At 39.2% G+C, this 14970-nt stretch overlaps 1 protein-coding gene and 1 long non-coding RNA gene across 4 annotated transcripts in view; one reads left to right on the top strand and one right to left on the bottom strand.

The window, feature by feature from the left end:
• The window catches only part of LOC149690562 (uncharacterized), a 78881-nt gene extending 67211 nt beyond the window's left edge, over positions 1-11670 (top strand). For all 3 annotated transcript variants that reach the window (XM_089870110.1, XM_089870112.1, XM_089870111.1), the window contains one exon: positions 7783-11670. In XM_089870110.1, coding sequence (XP_089726236.1) covers positions 7849-10173 — 2325 coding nt within the window. In that variant the 5' untranslated portion in view covers positions 7783-7848 and the 3' untranslated portion in view covers positions 10174-11670. The remainder of the gene's footprint in view (positions 1-7782) is intronic.
• The window catches only part of LOC149690561 (uncharacterized), a 159042-nt gene that overhangs the window by 73866 nt on the left and 70206 nt on the right, over positions 1-14970 (bottom strand). The window lies entirely within an intron of this gene.

Genomic DNA, 14970 nt, shown 5'->3' on the forward strand with positions numbered 1-14970 from the left:
AGTAGCAGACGATCTCCCGGCCCTCCTCCCTAGCTTAACACCCATATCCTCATAAACTCCTCAGTATCAAGATGACGTAGGTAATATACGACGTGATCGGAAGATTTCCGTGGATCGTACGGAATACCGTTCCGTTCTCCTTGGATTAAACTATAATTTGAAACGAACACGGCTTGATTAACGCGGGAGAGACTTGTATATGGCAGCCTATCATATCCTCGAAGGAACCCTAACGAGATTCAACATTAACGACCATTCCATTTTCCACGTGTGACTTGTAGATGCATGGTATAGCGTTCTACGCGCCTAAGATTATGAAAGATATATAGGCCCTAGACCTACGAGTTGTAGCATAGACTAGAGGGCGCCAGTTGTAATAAAGTCAAAGACGCTTAATCTTAGCTCATTTTATCACTCCTGTATACCGTATACCGTCATTATTGATCCACGCTCTAGTGGTAGTAGGTCTGGATGAGCGAGTAGATATGTTTAAAGGCCCACTCACACCAAAATCGTAGGTTCCCGTCGACGAAGTGCCTTTGCTCTCTTAATTACATACACTGTTCACAAGTGATTTTATGAACTGAGAGGGGAGGAGCTACGGGGAAGTGACGTCAATATTGGTAATCTAAATTTTATGGTCAAAACCGAGGTAAGAGATAGGAGTGTGTGACGTCACGAAAGAGTTCGTAGTATCAGTACTTCTACTTTCGTACATTTGAACATTTACAATCCCTCAACCTACAGAGATATAGAGACCCAACTGAATAAGGCAGGATTTAGGAGAATTTTCGACACTGCATGGTACAAAATAGAAATGCTTCCAAAGGTGTCGAGTTGAGGGCGGTTAAAGTGTATGTGTGTGTGTGTGAGGAGGAGATTCACATTGTTGAAATGCCGCGAAAAAACAGACGTATAAACGCACATACCGCAAAAGCCGACAAGCGAAATTCAAAGCTGCCTTGTTTCGACATCACCAGAAAAGAGAGAATTTAGGTTTAACCATAGTAGTAGCAAAAGAGAACACTCGAAATTTTTCGCCCAAATTCTAAACTCAAGCCACTCGGAAAAACGTACGTTCTATTCGAAGTGAAAGTTTTAAAACACAAGGGGATAGCCAAGTTTTAAAAGCTTTTGTTTGTTAGACAAAAATTGGATAGATTTTCTGTTTTTTTTTCTTTCTTTTTGTATTTAACTGGTATTTTTCGACATTCTTACAAAGTTTAATACCTCCCCCTTTGCCCCCCCTTTTATTTCCCACGCCAATGGTTTTATTTTTAACCCTAGTAACTGATCGATAAAATCGTTAAATATCGATTTAAAATAAAATAATAAGGAAAGAAAGAAAAAAATGAGTTTGCTTGGGATGTTTGCCAAGAAAATTTCATAACGATACGCGATACTAATTACAAAAATGGCGGGAAGAATATTTGGCGGGACAATAACAAATCAACAAGCATGCGCAAAAAATTGTAATTAACGATAATAATTTTCTTCGAAATGCGATAAGTTGAAGTATGTGAGAGAAAAACAAATTTTTCGTTATCTAATACACAAAATGGCGCGAACATTTGGCGGGATAATAACAGATTAACAAGCATGCGCTGGGACTTGCCTAGGCATTTCTGGATTACTAAAAATGGAAAAATTATTTGATCCCACTGCAGCGTTGACCATCTCTTTTAAGGAAACCCGAAAAGAAAAAATAGAAAGAAATATTTCTAATCATTCAGTTTCCATTGAAAGATTGTTTTTGTACAGAAATTACGTTGATAAATGCGTTCATAGGATTGGGAGCATTTTTCATTGGAGTAGTTGTCACTAAAGGCAAGGGATTTCCGTTGTAAAATGAAATGACGAAGAGCTTTTTTCCCATTTTCTCTCCAAAGATTTTTGTTCCTTTTTTTATTTTTTCTTTCTTTGCCGCGTTTCGGAAATGGAACGAAACATTTTGGTTACCAGAGGAAGAAAATATCTCTAGAGTTTTCCTCGCGCTAGAGAGAGCTTTGAATGATGTAACTTAGAGTCGTAACTCCGTGTTTTGGCAAGCGAATCTTCTCTGCTAAATTAGTCGAATCGCGGGGCGCGACTCTGACTGACTGAGAAAACAGAGGCCGTCTTTCAACGATATCCAACCAAGTTCGCACCTCAAAACATCCCGCGCGCATGCAACACACTCGTAATCTATAGCTTACTTCCACTCCTCTTCCCCTACCCATCTCAATCCCAGGGATTCTCTACGCCAAAAACGCGTGTTCTCCTTAATCTTTAGAAGGTTTCATCACTATTTTACCCAACACAAAGTATTAGAAGCTCGTAACTCGAAGTAAATAACTAAGCTGTAGAAAAACAGATTTTTGGAAGTGTGTAAGATATGTTCCTCCATAAGTTTGTCACTGGTTACAAACTGAAGCTTGACATGAAGTGAGGGAGGTAGGTCATAGACTCGAGGTAAAGCGACGCCTAGTGAGGCGCTGTCAAAGGCTTAGTATGTCCTAAATAGGAAGATGGAAGTCCTGCAAAATTAACACAGAGTGTAGGACTTCAATTCTCGCAGGTCGTTCTCGAACTAGCTCGAGATTTAATTCTCTAGCATTACGAACTTGAATAGGTAGTCGCATACTTATGCAAAATATCTTATAAACTTTTGATACAATTCATTAAATAGACTCTGTTTAAAATTTGGGGGTAAAATAGTCGGGTGTTTGATTACAATCATTGTTTTCTTAAGTCCGAACATTGATGGGTATGTGAACAGCAAAGAGGTAAATTAAGATATGGCGGACTGGTAACTTCAAGCCCTAACGTCTTTGCATCTGCGTATCCATCAATGTTCAGTGTTAACCCTAAATCAAGCGTCTAATATGGCCACTATACATTTTTTCGTTTTACTTCAACTTATGAGCCTGCAAGAGAAATATTTACGATTATAAAAAAAAAGGAATATGAAATATGCCACTATGAAATACCTTGCTTAACATAACATCAGCTCCTTGTCTTAAACAATAAATCTGCGCATGTGCAACGGTCGATTTTTCACACTATAATTTTGGCCGAGTCCCACCGTAAGTTTTAATTAAATCCTATAGGCTAGAACGTTTAATTTTAAACTTCGCAAGAATGAGCTTTGTATCTATCTTAGTAAGTTTTGTGGTTACAAGGTTTCCCCAAAAGCTTATGCGCTAACTCGACAGATTATTTTTAGCGAGATAAGAACTATTAAAGAAAGACGCGAAAGGGGACCGCAAAATTAAAATCCTTTAATTTAATTTATAATTTATAATTTATGTCAGGGATTTTGAGAAGGAGACAAATTGGATTTTGAATCTGAAGATTTGATGATGAGATCTTAGATTTCGATCCGAGGTTAAGTGGTTAATTTTTATTAAAAAAAAAAAACTTAAGCTTCTTTACTGCATGAAATTAGTACGTACGAATCCTGTAGAAATTATTTTTTAGTTTTAATATTCAATTTCAAGGTCGTAATTAAGGTGATTATTTAATCATTTGATATTAATTAAATCGAATATATTATTTATTTCTTATAACGATTTTTAGTTTTATTCTTTCGTCTCATGTCCTATTTCCGGTGGAAGTTCAAATGAAAACATATCATAGTTAACATTTGCCCTTCTCTCTTCTATTCGAATTTGGGGAGCTTTTACTATTCCATAAATGGACAAACGAAACGAAAACAAATAAAACACAAGCGGCATGCGTTCAGTCATTTTCAACAAAACAAAAGACCGTAAAAGGTCCCCCATTTCTTTTTCAACGATGCCTAGCTCATTCCTCATGATAGAAATATGTCTTGCGCGCACCAAATTTTTCATATTTTTATTCTATTTATTTTAAGTCGAAAAACTTTTCCAGAAAACGGAAACGACATGACGCTTATAAAATAAAGAATGTACGGCTCTGAATATTGTCAATATCAGGGGCAAAATTCACTAGGGGAAAAAGGTACAACGGAGTTACTCGTAATGTAAATTGTTCGTAGAGAGAAACTAGTTCATTGTATTGCGGAGTTGGGATTGACTAAGAGGATGAGCGCGAAAGGAGAGTTTTTGAGAGTGAGAGAGAGGGGCCGCGTGCTCTGGTTTATCCACGGAACCGGATTTTGACGGGTGGGCGTGAAGAGCTAGGCGACAGATCCGAAACGCGCGACTGGCGTTTTGGCACGAGCCTTTCCCTCTCTCTCCACTAGATCTCTCTTCCTCGAGATTCTAGAATCCCTCCTCCTGGACCTCTTCTCTCCCTTCTCTCTTTCATATTCCAATCCTGTCGGATTTCTCTCATTCCCTACCACGACGAACTTGCGATGGAAACCCAGAACTACTCTATTGTAATCTTAGAGCAATAACGCGGTAACTTTACCGCTATGAAGGTTTTAAAAGCTATAACTGAGAGATAGGCTACGCGTCATGTAGATTAAGGTTAGTTCTGTCATGTTTTAGACAGAGAGTTTTTGGTTAGAGGGTCTCTGGACTGTAGATGGGATAAACGTTTAAGGTCACACAATTCTTCCCCAAAAAACGAAACCATTTTGGATTTTGAAAGAACCTTAACTACGAAAGGACTTAAACTGCTTCTGAATTAACCACGCGTGAAGTTCAAACCAGACTTTAAACAGTATACATGAAAGGATTTACTGATAAGACTATTTAGAGAGCATTTCCAAATGATGGAATCCTTACAAAATATTCAAACCATATGTACTAATCCCTTTGATCTTAAGTCATACACGCCAGATATAAATATTTCATAATGAGCTAAATTGAATTATCTATACGTTGTGTTTTTAATTAGTAGAATATCCTTGACAATGAACGTAACTTAAATATTAATGATACAATGTTTCGGTCTAACTTAAGTGGTCAAAGATACAACTTATTTGAAATAAACGAGAAAAACTTGTATCACCCAAGTCTATGGGCCCACCTATCAGGAAGGGTATAAAAAATAGACAGTTTTATATATAGCCTTGTAAAAAAAAAAGAAATATTGGTGTGAGGTCTTCCTTTTTACACCCATCCGCCCTATAGCGACACCCAAGACTTTTAAAACAACGCGGAGATCTGTCTGACATTTTCATTTCCCGACCAAAATAGAGCTTGCACTCTTCACTATTCCGTAGTGCTCTCTTTCCCTCCCTTCTCCATCCTCCATCCTATCTTTCTCACCTCACTAAACACGAGCGAGAACATTTTTACGCCGTGTAGCATAAACAGGATGGGGAGTCTCTAGTCGCCTTCTGAAATGGCTCGGTCGGTCCCTCCTATAGCTTCCAAACACACAACACACACATACACATACACGTGAGCGATTTCAGTAACAAATGTTTCCATCTAAAAGGCATTAGTATCAAAAAAATATGAGGGGCGTTTTATATATATAAGACAGGTTGGCCAACGTCAATTTAATGTCGTGTCATGCAAAAGTGAGTAAAGTTGAAGTTAAAACTTAATTTTTCCCGTCCTTTGCGAACCATTTAAAGTCGTTCCTTCACTATAACGATGGAGAACCATTACTTGATTGAATATAAACATAAGTTCATAAGATATGTTCCTTCAATAAGTTTGTCACTGCAGGATTGTCATGAAATGAGTGAGGTAGGTCATAAATTCGAGGTAAAGCGAAGACACCTGGTGAGGCGCTAGGACCTAGATGGACTGCAAAATTAACCGAGTGTAGTCAATTCTCGCTTCGTTCTCGAACTAGCTCGAGCTGTAAGTCTCTAGTATTACGAAAGAAAACTTACGGAACATATCTTACAAACTTTTGCACCGTCCATTGAAACTAAAACTAACCTAATTTAAACCCTAATTAAAGCTAAATTTCAAAATTTCATTATGGTATTTCGAATAAAAATTAAACTTTCAAGTGTGAACCACTGGACCTAGAACATCAAATATGCAATTGCTCACGAAGTTTATCTAAAAATAATTACACAAAAGTGATTTTATATAAATCTAGTTTCTCAAGCTATACTGAATATTTCACCATTTTTGAAAGAATATACACTGAATTTTAATTTATCTCCATCCATTATCAGTTCTTTTTTTAAAAAAAAATCGCGAGACTATTAAGCGTGAAATCTGCATAGTATTCCCTTTCCAATCATTATTTGGGTCATTCAACCAAGCATAGTTCCAGAATCATCAGCAAACTTGTAGGGTAGAACCTTGTTATACGTATATAGATACGTCACCCCCGTTACATTCTTTCTAAAAAGGAAAGGAAATGGCCTCTCGACTCGGGAAAGTAGTCCGCGATTCATTAGGGAGAAAGATTCTGACTATATGCGCGCATACGTAATAGAAGTGGAAGAAGGTTAGGAAGGTAGGAATAGAATCGGGCCTTGGTTAGCTCGGTTCTCTCGATTTTCCGTCTCTCTAAGCAGTCGCAGCGTTGACCAATTTAATTTCCAAGGCACGCGATTTTATTCGGGTTTCCTTCGTTTCTAGGTTCGTTGTCGTCAGAGGCAGCTGACCTCTTAGTACCGAACGAAACGAATTCTCTAATGGAGTTACGCTGCATTCCCGGTTCCCTTTCTCGGCAAAACTACACCGGGGGGGGGGACGAGATGGGGGGGCTACAATCTACCGAATAATCGCTTCTGATGCTCCAATGACGTCACGAAGCCTGGCTCGACCAGCATGGCCACGTCCTGATCCCACTTGTAAAATTCCATAGGGTTTGAAACTCCAACTCATCAGGGCCTTGGTTTCAAATTTTAGGCTTACGTTGAATACTGGGATGGACTTGGCGCGAGCTCTCCTTTCTTGGTTAGATGCTAGCGCCAAGATAATGATCTTAAAATGAAGCCCGGCCAGGGAAAACGGCGGAGCTCAAAAGCCGATAGACTCCAATCTCTCTTCATCCTTTCCTCTCTCTTTCTCTCATCTTGGGCCTCTTTAGAGCGCCTGGAGATATACGGAGAGGAAAGGTCCGAGAAAGAACCAGGGAGGCGAGAGGCAGAAGGAAAGGAAGGAAAAAAATATTCCAATTTACTTCCCCTTAATGCGATATTACGGGTTTTACAATGATTATACCAGGGATTTCTTTAAAGCTAAGCCTCGGCTAGCCTGCTTTGAACGACTTCGCGGAACAAGACACTTTAATAAATGGTTTTTACTACCTTCTTCTTTCGTACTTTCATATTTCAGCTTTAATCTTTGATATTTTTAGTATAAAATGGCTGTGCTTTATGAAATATTATATTTTTTATATATAAATATATTTAAAGTTAAGTATAATGTTTTCTAACTCAATTACTACTACGTTCCTGGTTGAATCGAGCAATTTTCAAAATAGGTCTAAATTGTCGTTAGGCCAACGTTTGCTTTTAACGGGTCAGTAACCTAAAATTGCATTTAGCAATTACGGTATAAACTTTGAATTAGGTTAGCGCCAAGCCCTTTATAAATGTCGAGTTATTTTCCCAAGTAAGTTCTTGAGATATATCCTTAACTAGGTACGTCCTTATGGAGTTGAAATTTAAGGTTAGACACCGAGGTACGTACTCTTTGGGGACTCATTCAATTAACTGCGAGTGTTTGTTTGCCTACAATTTAAGATTATTTCTACTTATTTTAAAAATGTTTCCATTTTCAAACTCGCCACACATCGGGTCTTCTCGAAGGTGATCCCGCGTCAAACTTTAGATTAAATTCCCAACTCTAATTTAAGCTCACCTTGTTTCTCGTGAAATTATCCATCTGGAAAAGTTAATCATTCTAAATTTTCTTTTGTTCTCTTTCTATCTTTGTTTTGGCACAGGAACGCGAGTTAATCTTGAGTCAACATCATCCTCCGGCTTCGTCAGATGAGATCTCTCCCGGAAGAATGTCCATCGTTTGCTGTTACATCTGCCATCACCGGCTACGCTCCAACGGGGACTTGTACGACGACAGGAACGAATCAGCCTCGACCGGAAATTGCGGTAGTTCGGTTCCGGCAACGGCAACGGCGGCGGCTTCGGTACAATGTCGTCGTCGGCGCCGGACGTGTCAACGCGTCGTTCGAAACGCGTCATCTCCGAGAACGTCAAACAGCGCGGCCTTCATGTGTTTGGCGGTCGTGGTCTTGGCACTCTTGGGTACCCACGGTGTCTCCGGGTTCGCGTGCCATCCCAAGTGCAGTTGTATTTGGAGAAACGGCAAGAAAACGGCAACGTGTCACGACTTGTCTTTGACCAAAGTACCCAATGATTTTGACCGCGAACTTCAGGTCTTGGATTTGAAGGGTAATCGATTTCCCTATTTGCCGCGTCAAACGTTCGTCGACGCCCATTTAACAAACTTGCAGAAGCTGTACATGCCCTCGTGTAGTCTCGAACAGGTGGATGAAATGGCTTTCGAGCGTTTAACCAATATGGTCGAGTTGGATTTCACGCAAAACTACTTAAACACGGTTCCGACGGCCTCGTTCCGTCATTTAAAATCGCTCAGGACTCTGATTCTGAGTCGAAACAAAATCACCTTCCTAGGTCAACAGGCGTTTGCGGATTTAAAAAATTTAGTGTCGTTGGAAGTGAGCTTTTGCCAGATTGACTCGGTGGCCATCGGGGCTTTCGAGGGTCTGGACAAACTGTCTGTTTTAAAAATTGAAGGCAACCGTTTGGAAACGCTGTCGGGCAAGGCCGTTCTCCCGCTCAAATCCCTTAACGGCATCGTCCTCGATCTCAATCCGTGGCGTTGCGATTGCGAACTCAGGCCCCTGAGACAATGGTTAGAAATTCGAAACATCCCTTACGTCTCCCCCACTTGCGAAAAACCGGCCAGGTTATCGCGAAGGTCGTGGAAGGACGTCATGCCCGAAGAGTTCGCGTGCCCGCCCGCGTTTCTGAACACCTCTAGCGCCTTTCACGTTTACGAGGGAACCAACGTCACGTTGGAATGCAAGACGACCGGAGATCCCTTACCGACCATACAGTGGTTTTGGAGGGATCGCGTACTGGGCAATTTATCCGAGGGGATATCGCCCCGTCAAATATTTACGGTGGTCGAACGAGGAGACCGGGACAAGTACTCGTCTCTGACAGTCACTTCGGTTCAGGAACCGAACGGAGGAACCTATTCCTGCAAAGCGGAAAACGTGGCGGCGAAAGTAGCCAAGAATTTTACCGTTCACGTTTCTCGAAAACCGGTAACGGAAACGGAGGTTAAACGACCCGGGAATCCAAGCGGAGTCCCTCACGACGAAAACGCCCAAGAAGTGAAAGAGTTCGAAGCGGGTGGAGTGTCCGGTGGAAGTTCGGACAGTAACAAAGATACGCTAATCGGCTTAATAGTCGGGGTGGTCGGAGGGGCTTTACTGGTATTAATCATTTTCGCCGTGGTTCTCTTCGTCTGTCGTCGACGGAGGCGAGACAGGCGTCAAAGGGCCGAAGCCACCGCGGTCGGAGGACCTTTAAACAAACTAGCCCCCTTGGAAAAGGTTCCGGATTGCGTCGACGAAGCCGATACCAAATTACTATCGCCCAGGCCCCAAAACGTTAGCGTTTTACCGCCAGCATACCTACACCAGCACGAAATGGAACCTTTAGAGCCCCTGATGGACACGCGGAATTCGTTATCGCCACACGTCTGGGTCGTCAAGGATCACGTGCCGCCGGAATGGCCACCGAGAAGGAGTCCTATTCCCGTACCCATGCCCGTGGCTCCTACCTCGAACGATCCGGAGGCCAACGCCAGGTTACATAACGAATTAGCGGACACTTTACGACGCAAAGGAGACCGGAGAGTGATAAACGATCAACGCGAACGCGGTGACGGCAGCTCCGAAATGGAGGCCACGGAAGACCCGGAAGGTTTGAAAGCTCCACCGGCCCCATTCGAAACGCTACGCGTACGCGAACTTCAAGATCGATCCGCTTCAGGCGACGAACCAGACTTACTACTCTTGGAACGTCCCAAGAGGACGCAGCCCATGGACCATCACCACCATCCTCAATATCAACCCTCGACCCTCGATCGACGAGGTCAATCGCCGGCCTTGTCGCAAGCCGGATCCGGGAGGCAGGATTGGGGTGACGCGTACGACCACCCTTCCGCCTATTTCCGACCGGTTCAGTCCACCCCCGTGCCCAATCCTATCTTACACGTTCCCGTTTTACAAACAGTCAAAGACGCGGATGACGGTGGCGGTTCCGACGGTACCGAAGTATGACCTCCTAATTTAAATTCCCAAACTTAACTATTTCGTAAAAGGTTTTTCTTTCCCCAAAGAAACTCGGTATTTGTATGGTATATCCGAGTTTTAATTGTTTTGGTATAAAAAAAATAGAATGAAACATAAAACCCAAGGCTTAAAAAATATTAATCGAAGACGGACTTCGTAAGTTAAATGCGAATAACATTTTCCTCACGCAAAAGAATAAAGTTAATTAAATTTAAACACAGGTAAACTAACTAACAAACAAACCAATCACGCGAGAGTAGATAATTTATCATCACTAACTAATGGAGATTTTTACTTAATTTGATATCCTAATGATTCCATAAACAAAAAAAAATTATTAAAAAAAAATAAAAGTGAAACAAATATAAACTGATAAATAAATTAAACAAAAACAAAAACAATTAACTGAATTTTCCAAATTAAAGATTCGGTTAGTTTAGAAAATAAAATGGTGGAAAACGCGATTTATATAAAAAAGAAGTGCGCGAGAATTTTGGAATAGTATCAGTTCGCGCGTCGCGAAAAATGCATCTGTTGACGAAAATTTAAATTGAAAAAGAAAATATATTGTTGATGTTGTTTGTTGTTTTCCCAGAAAAAAAAGCAAAAGAAAAAAAATATATATGAAAACGGATTTATAAACAAACAATGACGTTTCAGTTTGGACCATAATACCATTGGTGTTTATGTTTTTTTTAAAAAAACCAAATAAAATAAAAGATAAAAACTCATTAACAAAAATATAATTAATTATTCCATAAACTATTTTACGAAAGTGTTTGTTTGTTTGATTATTTGTTTTTCAGTGAAGCAGTTTCATAGTCCATTACGTTTCTTAAATAAATAATTTTTGTATGATTTTGATAAAGTTTGTTAGAAAAAGAAAACAAGTTCGGCGCTTCATTCGTGTTGTTTTGTGCCAAATGTTTTTTAGAATAATTTTGAATTAAAATAATTTCTTTCAAAAAAATTAAAACTAAGTATGACGAAAAAAAATACCTAAAAAAATATATATATATATGAATATATAATAGCGCCTAAATATTTGTTTGCTAAATGTCATAGTATTTATGGGAAAACATATTCCCCCACCCCCTAAATTTGTATAACACACGGTATACTGTTAAAAAAACCATAATTAAAATTAATTAACGAAAAAGAAAACAAAAAACATCCTAACCTCTTTCGCGTTTTCGTTAATTAACTTTGTCCTGTTCAACAAAAATGTTGTCACACAAATTATTAAAATCACGTGGGGTACTTTTATACCCCCTTCCTCCCCCCTTTTCAGAGACAAAGTTCCAGTCGCAAAAACAAAAACAAAAAAAATATTAAAATAAACAAGAACACACACACACAAAAAAAACTGTAAATATTATATATAATAGATTATAGGGGAAAAATTACCACGCGGGAATGAGAGAGAGAGAGATAATAATAAAATAAAAACCTATGGATACTTTGTATCCAATTTTTTATACAAAATATTTGTATCATTTTTATTTAAATTTGGCATACTTCACGAGGAGGTTGTGTTCATACCATACTTATGGTTTATTAATGTAACCCCATAATGCGTAAGTGTGGGTCTGCCGTAGGGGTTTAGATGCAATATTAAAGAGACTAGCGCGCCATCTTTCGCTTGGTCGAGAGTGACTAATTACGAATAGAGATAGAGATCACAGTAGGTTATGGTTTATTTTTCCGGAAAAATTTACCACCAGGCGGCGCTTTTTTAACAAGAGAAACATGTCCACCGCATTATACCTTTTTATAAAAGATACTTGCTCGTTAGCAGTAAACTTTGAACTATCCATTTAATAATCAAACACTTTAATTCACATTACAAACCACCCCAATTAATATCTTCTTTTAATAAGGACTTAAGAACCAACCGTAATTTTTTATTCACACTGAATTAAACGACCCATCCTTATAAATACCATTTCCTAATACGCCCTCAGTTCTTTAGATAAAGGTCACGACCCCTTTTTTAAATATAAAAATATTGTAATAACGTAATATATCTTTATATATTTCCGGAAACATAAATTTATAGGAGAACCCATCTTAAGAGTTAAGTCTATTTTTACTTTTATATCTAATTAGCATCCTTTAAGGCAAATTTGGTATAGAAGGTATAAATTCCTTTCGTTATTCTTATACAAGTATTATACAGAATGTGAATAATATAACATTAATTTTAATTCCTCTAAGGCGGTATAGTGACAAGAAGGAGGCAAATAAATTCTTCGAATAGCGCAGCCAAAACTTTCCTCAATAATTTAAATTATAGTGCAAACTGCAAAGGCCCGGCCGCTTACCATCGCACCGTTTTCTATATTTGATTAAAGACTTGTTACGAAAATTTTGCTATTATTTTTGGGGGCAAACTTTTCATTCGCGTTATGAATGTACATACGTTAGGTCTAAATCAATTATTTTTGAACCCCTTTGAATACAAATTCTTGGAAAATGTCTGTTACTGCAAGCCCTACATTTTGTATTTTTAGATCATGTCTAAAGATTTATCTAATTGGTAAATGATGAGGAGGTATAAACCTATATTTTGAGGTATTAGTGGTGATTTTCCATTCCTAGCTTTAGAATTAAAGGGGTAGTAGCAAATATTGACTTCTCTCCAACTTTTCAAACAAGGGGGGGGGGATGAAGGGTTGCGGTATCGTCTGCTAAAGAAGGAATATTATTGGTTATGTGGACGCAAAGACGTTGTTAAATTGGGCTTCAATGTTACGTCCCGACTGTTCTGTCTTAAGAAAGTCAAGGTGGGTTCAGAGGTCAAACAACCAAACTCCATTTTGAAAAAGGGGGTTGTTTATAAAGAATAAGCGCATTTTTTACTTCAACTGCATCTTTCCCTTTAAAGCTAAGCAAGTTAAGGGCCTCTGTTATGACGTATTTTTCTCTCCCCAAGATGCATTATTGGTAGGAGGTATTTTAGCATCCCTATGGGGGCAAGATTTCCTCTTTAGCCTTATATAAAAAAAAGAATATATAAAAATGTTGATTTACAAAGAATAAAAAGCGTTCTGCAGCAAACGAAGCCGAAAACTGCATACATTAGAAGGGGTAAGATGGGTGGGGAAGCTTTATTTCTCGGGTATATCCCTTCATTTATGCGAAAAAACAGACTTTGAGATACACAAAAGGGGTTATTGAAAAACCGTAGATGGCGGAAATAAAAAATGTCGAGGGAAGTGAAAGAGAAGGGGTTAGGGGGGGTTGTAACGCTCGCGGTCTCGCTTACATTAAGGGCTAAGCCTTGGCTATGGGTAGTTTTCAATAAAAGCTTTCACTGCCCAAGCTGCATGGCTCATCTTCTTTTTCTTCGATCGTGGTACATACAGGGCTCTCCTTTTTTTTCCCTCAACCTCACTCATTTCCTGGCAAACGCATCTTCCACCTTCAAACGATATCGTGGATGAAACCTATTCCTCAAAAAGCGATAAAAATAGAGCTCTATTTATGCGGAGGTTACCGCATAGGGGAGCAGTGAGAAAATCGACTTCGTTGAGTCGCCAAGCGAGAAAAGAAGATTTAAAAGGAGAGACTGCGTGCCTCTGAGGCCAGAGGATCTAAGGATGGTGGTCCTTCAATGGTAGGTTGTGATTTCGAATATCTATTCTTTAGAACTTCAAAAAAAGGATTTCCCACGTACTCCTCCTCCGCTCGGTCGAATGTATATATGAATTGATAAAAGAAGGGATTAGAATTAGAGCTTTTATACTAGTTCAAACAAGTTCATATTAGTTCATCAATACCCAATCACGGAATTTGAATCAACAAGTGAAAGATTCGAATTCTACTTAATGAGAGCTTTAAAATGAGTACAAACAACGCTGGGTTATTTTAAGTAGTTCATATTAGTTCAATTTCAGTTCTAATATGGGAATGTTTACTAAGACTAGTTCAATTTCAGTTAGCCTAAAGGCCTGACGCGGGAATCTTTACTATAGCGGATTAGAATTACTTCTTTTAACGTGGATCAATTTACAGTAAATTGAGCGGCACCCAAACAACATTATTAAATCTAGTTCAATCCACTCCACTCAAGGAGTATGGAACGTAGCAAGCGTACATTCAATTGATATTAACTACCTTCAGTTTCTTCTCCTCCCCCCCCAAAAGGCCCAGCTTATGTCAAAATTTTCGTGATATAAAAATCACCACAACAATAACAAAACCCTTTAGGTTCTGTTATTTTTTAGATAAACATAAAAATTTTATAGAAAGGACATTTTACAAACTGATGTTAGGCAGAGCCAGGCTCTCTCTATGTAGTTTGGTAATTTTGACATGCTACTCTTCCAACCAACCCTCTTATTTGGAAAAACCCCTGAAATTCAGTTGGGAATAGACCATGCCCAAAAAATCCATTACTAAAATGAAAAATGGTCTATTTGCCTGATCGAAGTGAAGTGAAGTTAGGACCACCACGGCCAAGAGACCCAGCACGAGTAAATAAAAGGCCTTATAAAACTCAGGCTTCGGATAACGATGCCGATGTGACCCAAAAATAAAGCTACGTAGGAATCATCCTATGGGATATTAGTTGAAGCATAAGTTTATAAGTGATATGTTCCATAAGTATGACACTAAATATACTTCGTAATGCTAGAGACTTACAGCTCGAGATAACTAGTTCAAGAAAGGCGGAAGCGAGAATTGAAGTACTACACTCGGTGGTTAATTTTGCAGGAAATTTTGAAGGACTTCCATACTACTGTACATACTAAGCAGTGCCTCACCAAGCGTCGCTTCACC

The sequence above is a fragment of the Phalangium opilio genome, unplaced genomic scaffold (genome assembly GCF_054372755.1).
Source record: "Phalangium opilio isolate 3A_F unplaced genomic scaffold, DU_Popi_V2 ptg000031l_1, whole genome shotgun sequence".
Classification (NCBI taxonomy): domain Eukaryota; kingdom Metazoa; phylum Arthropoda; class Arachnida; order Opiliones; family Phalangiidae; genus Phalangium; species Phalangium opilio.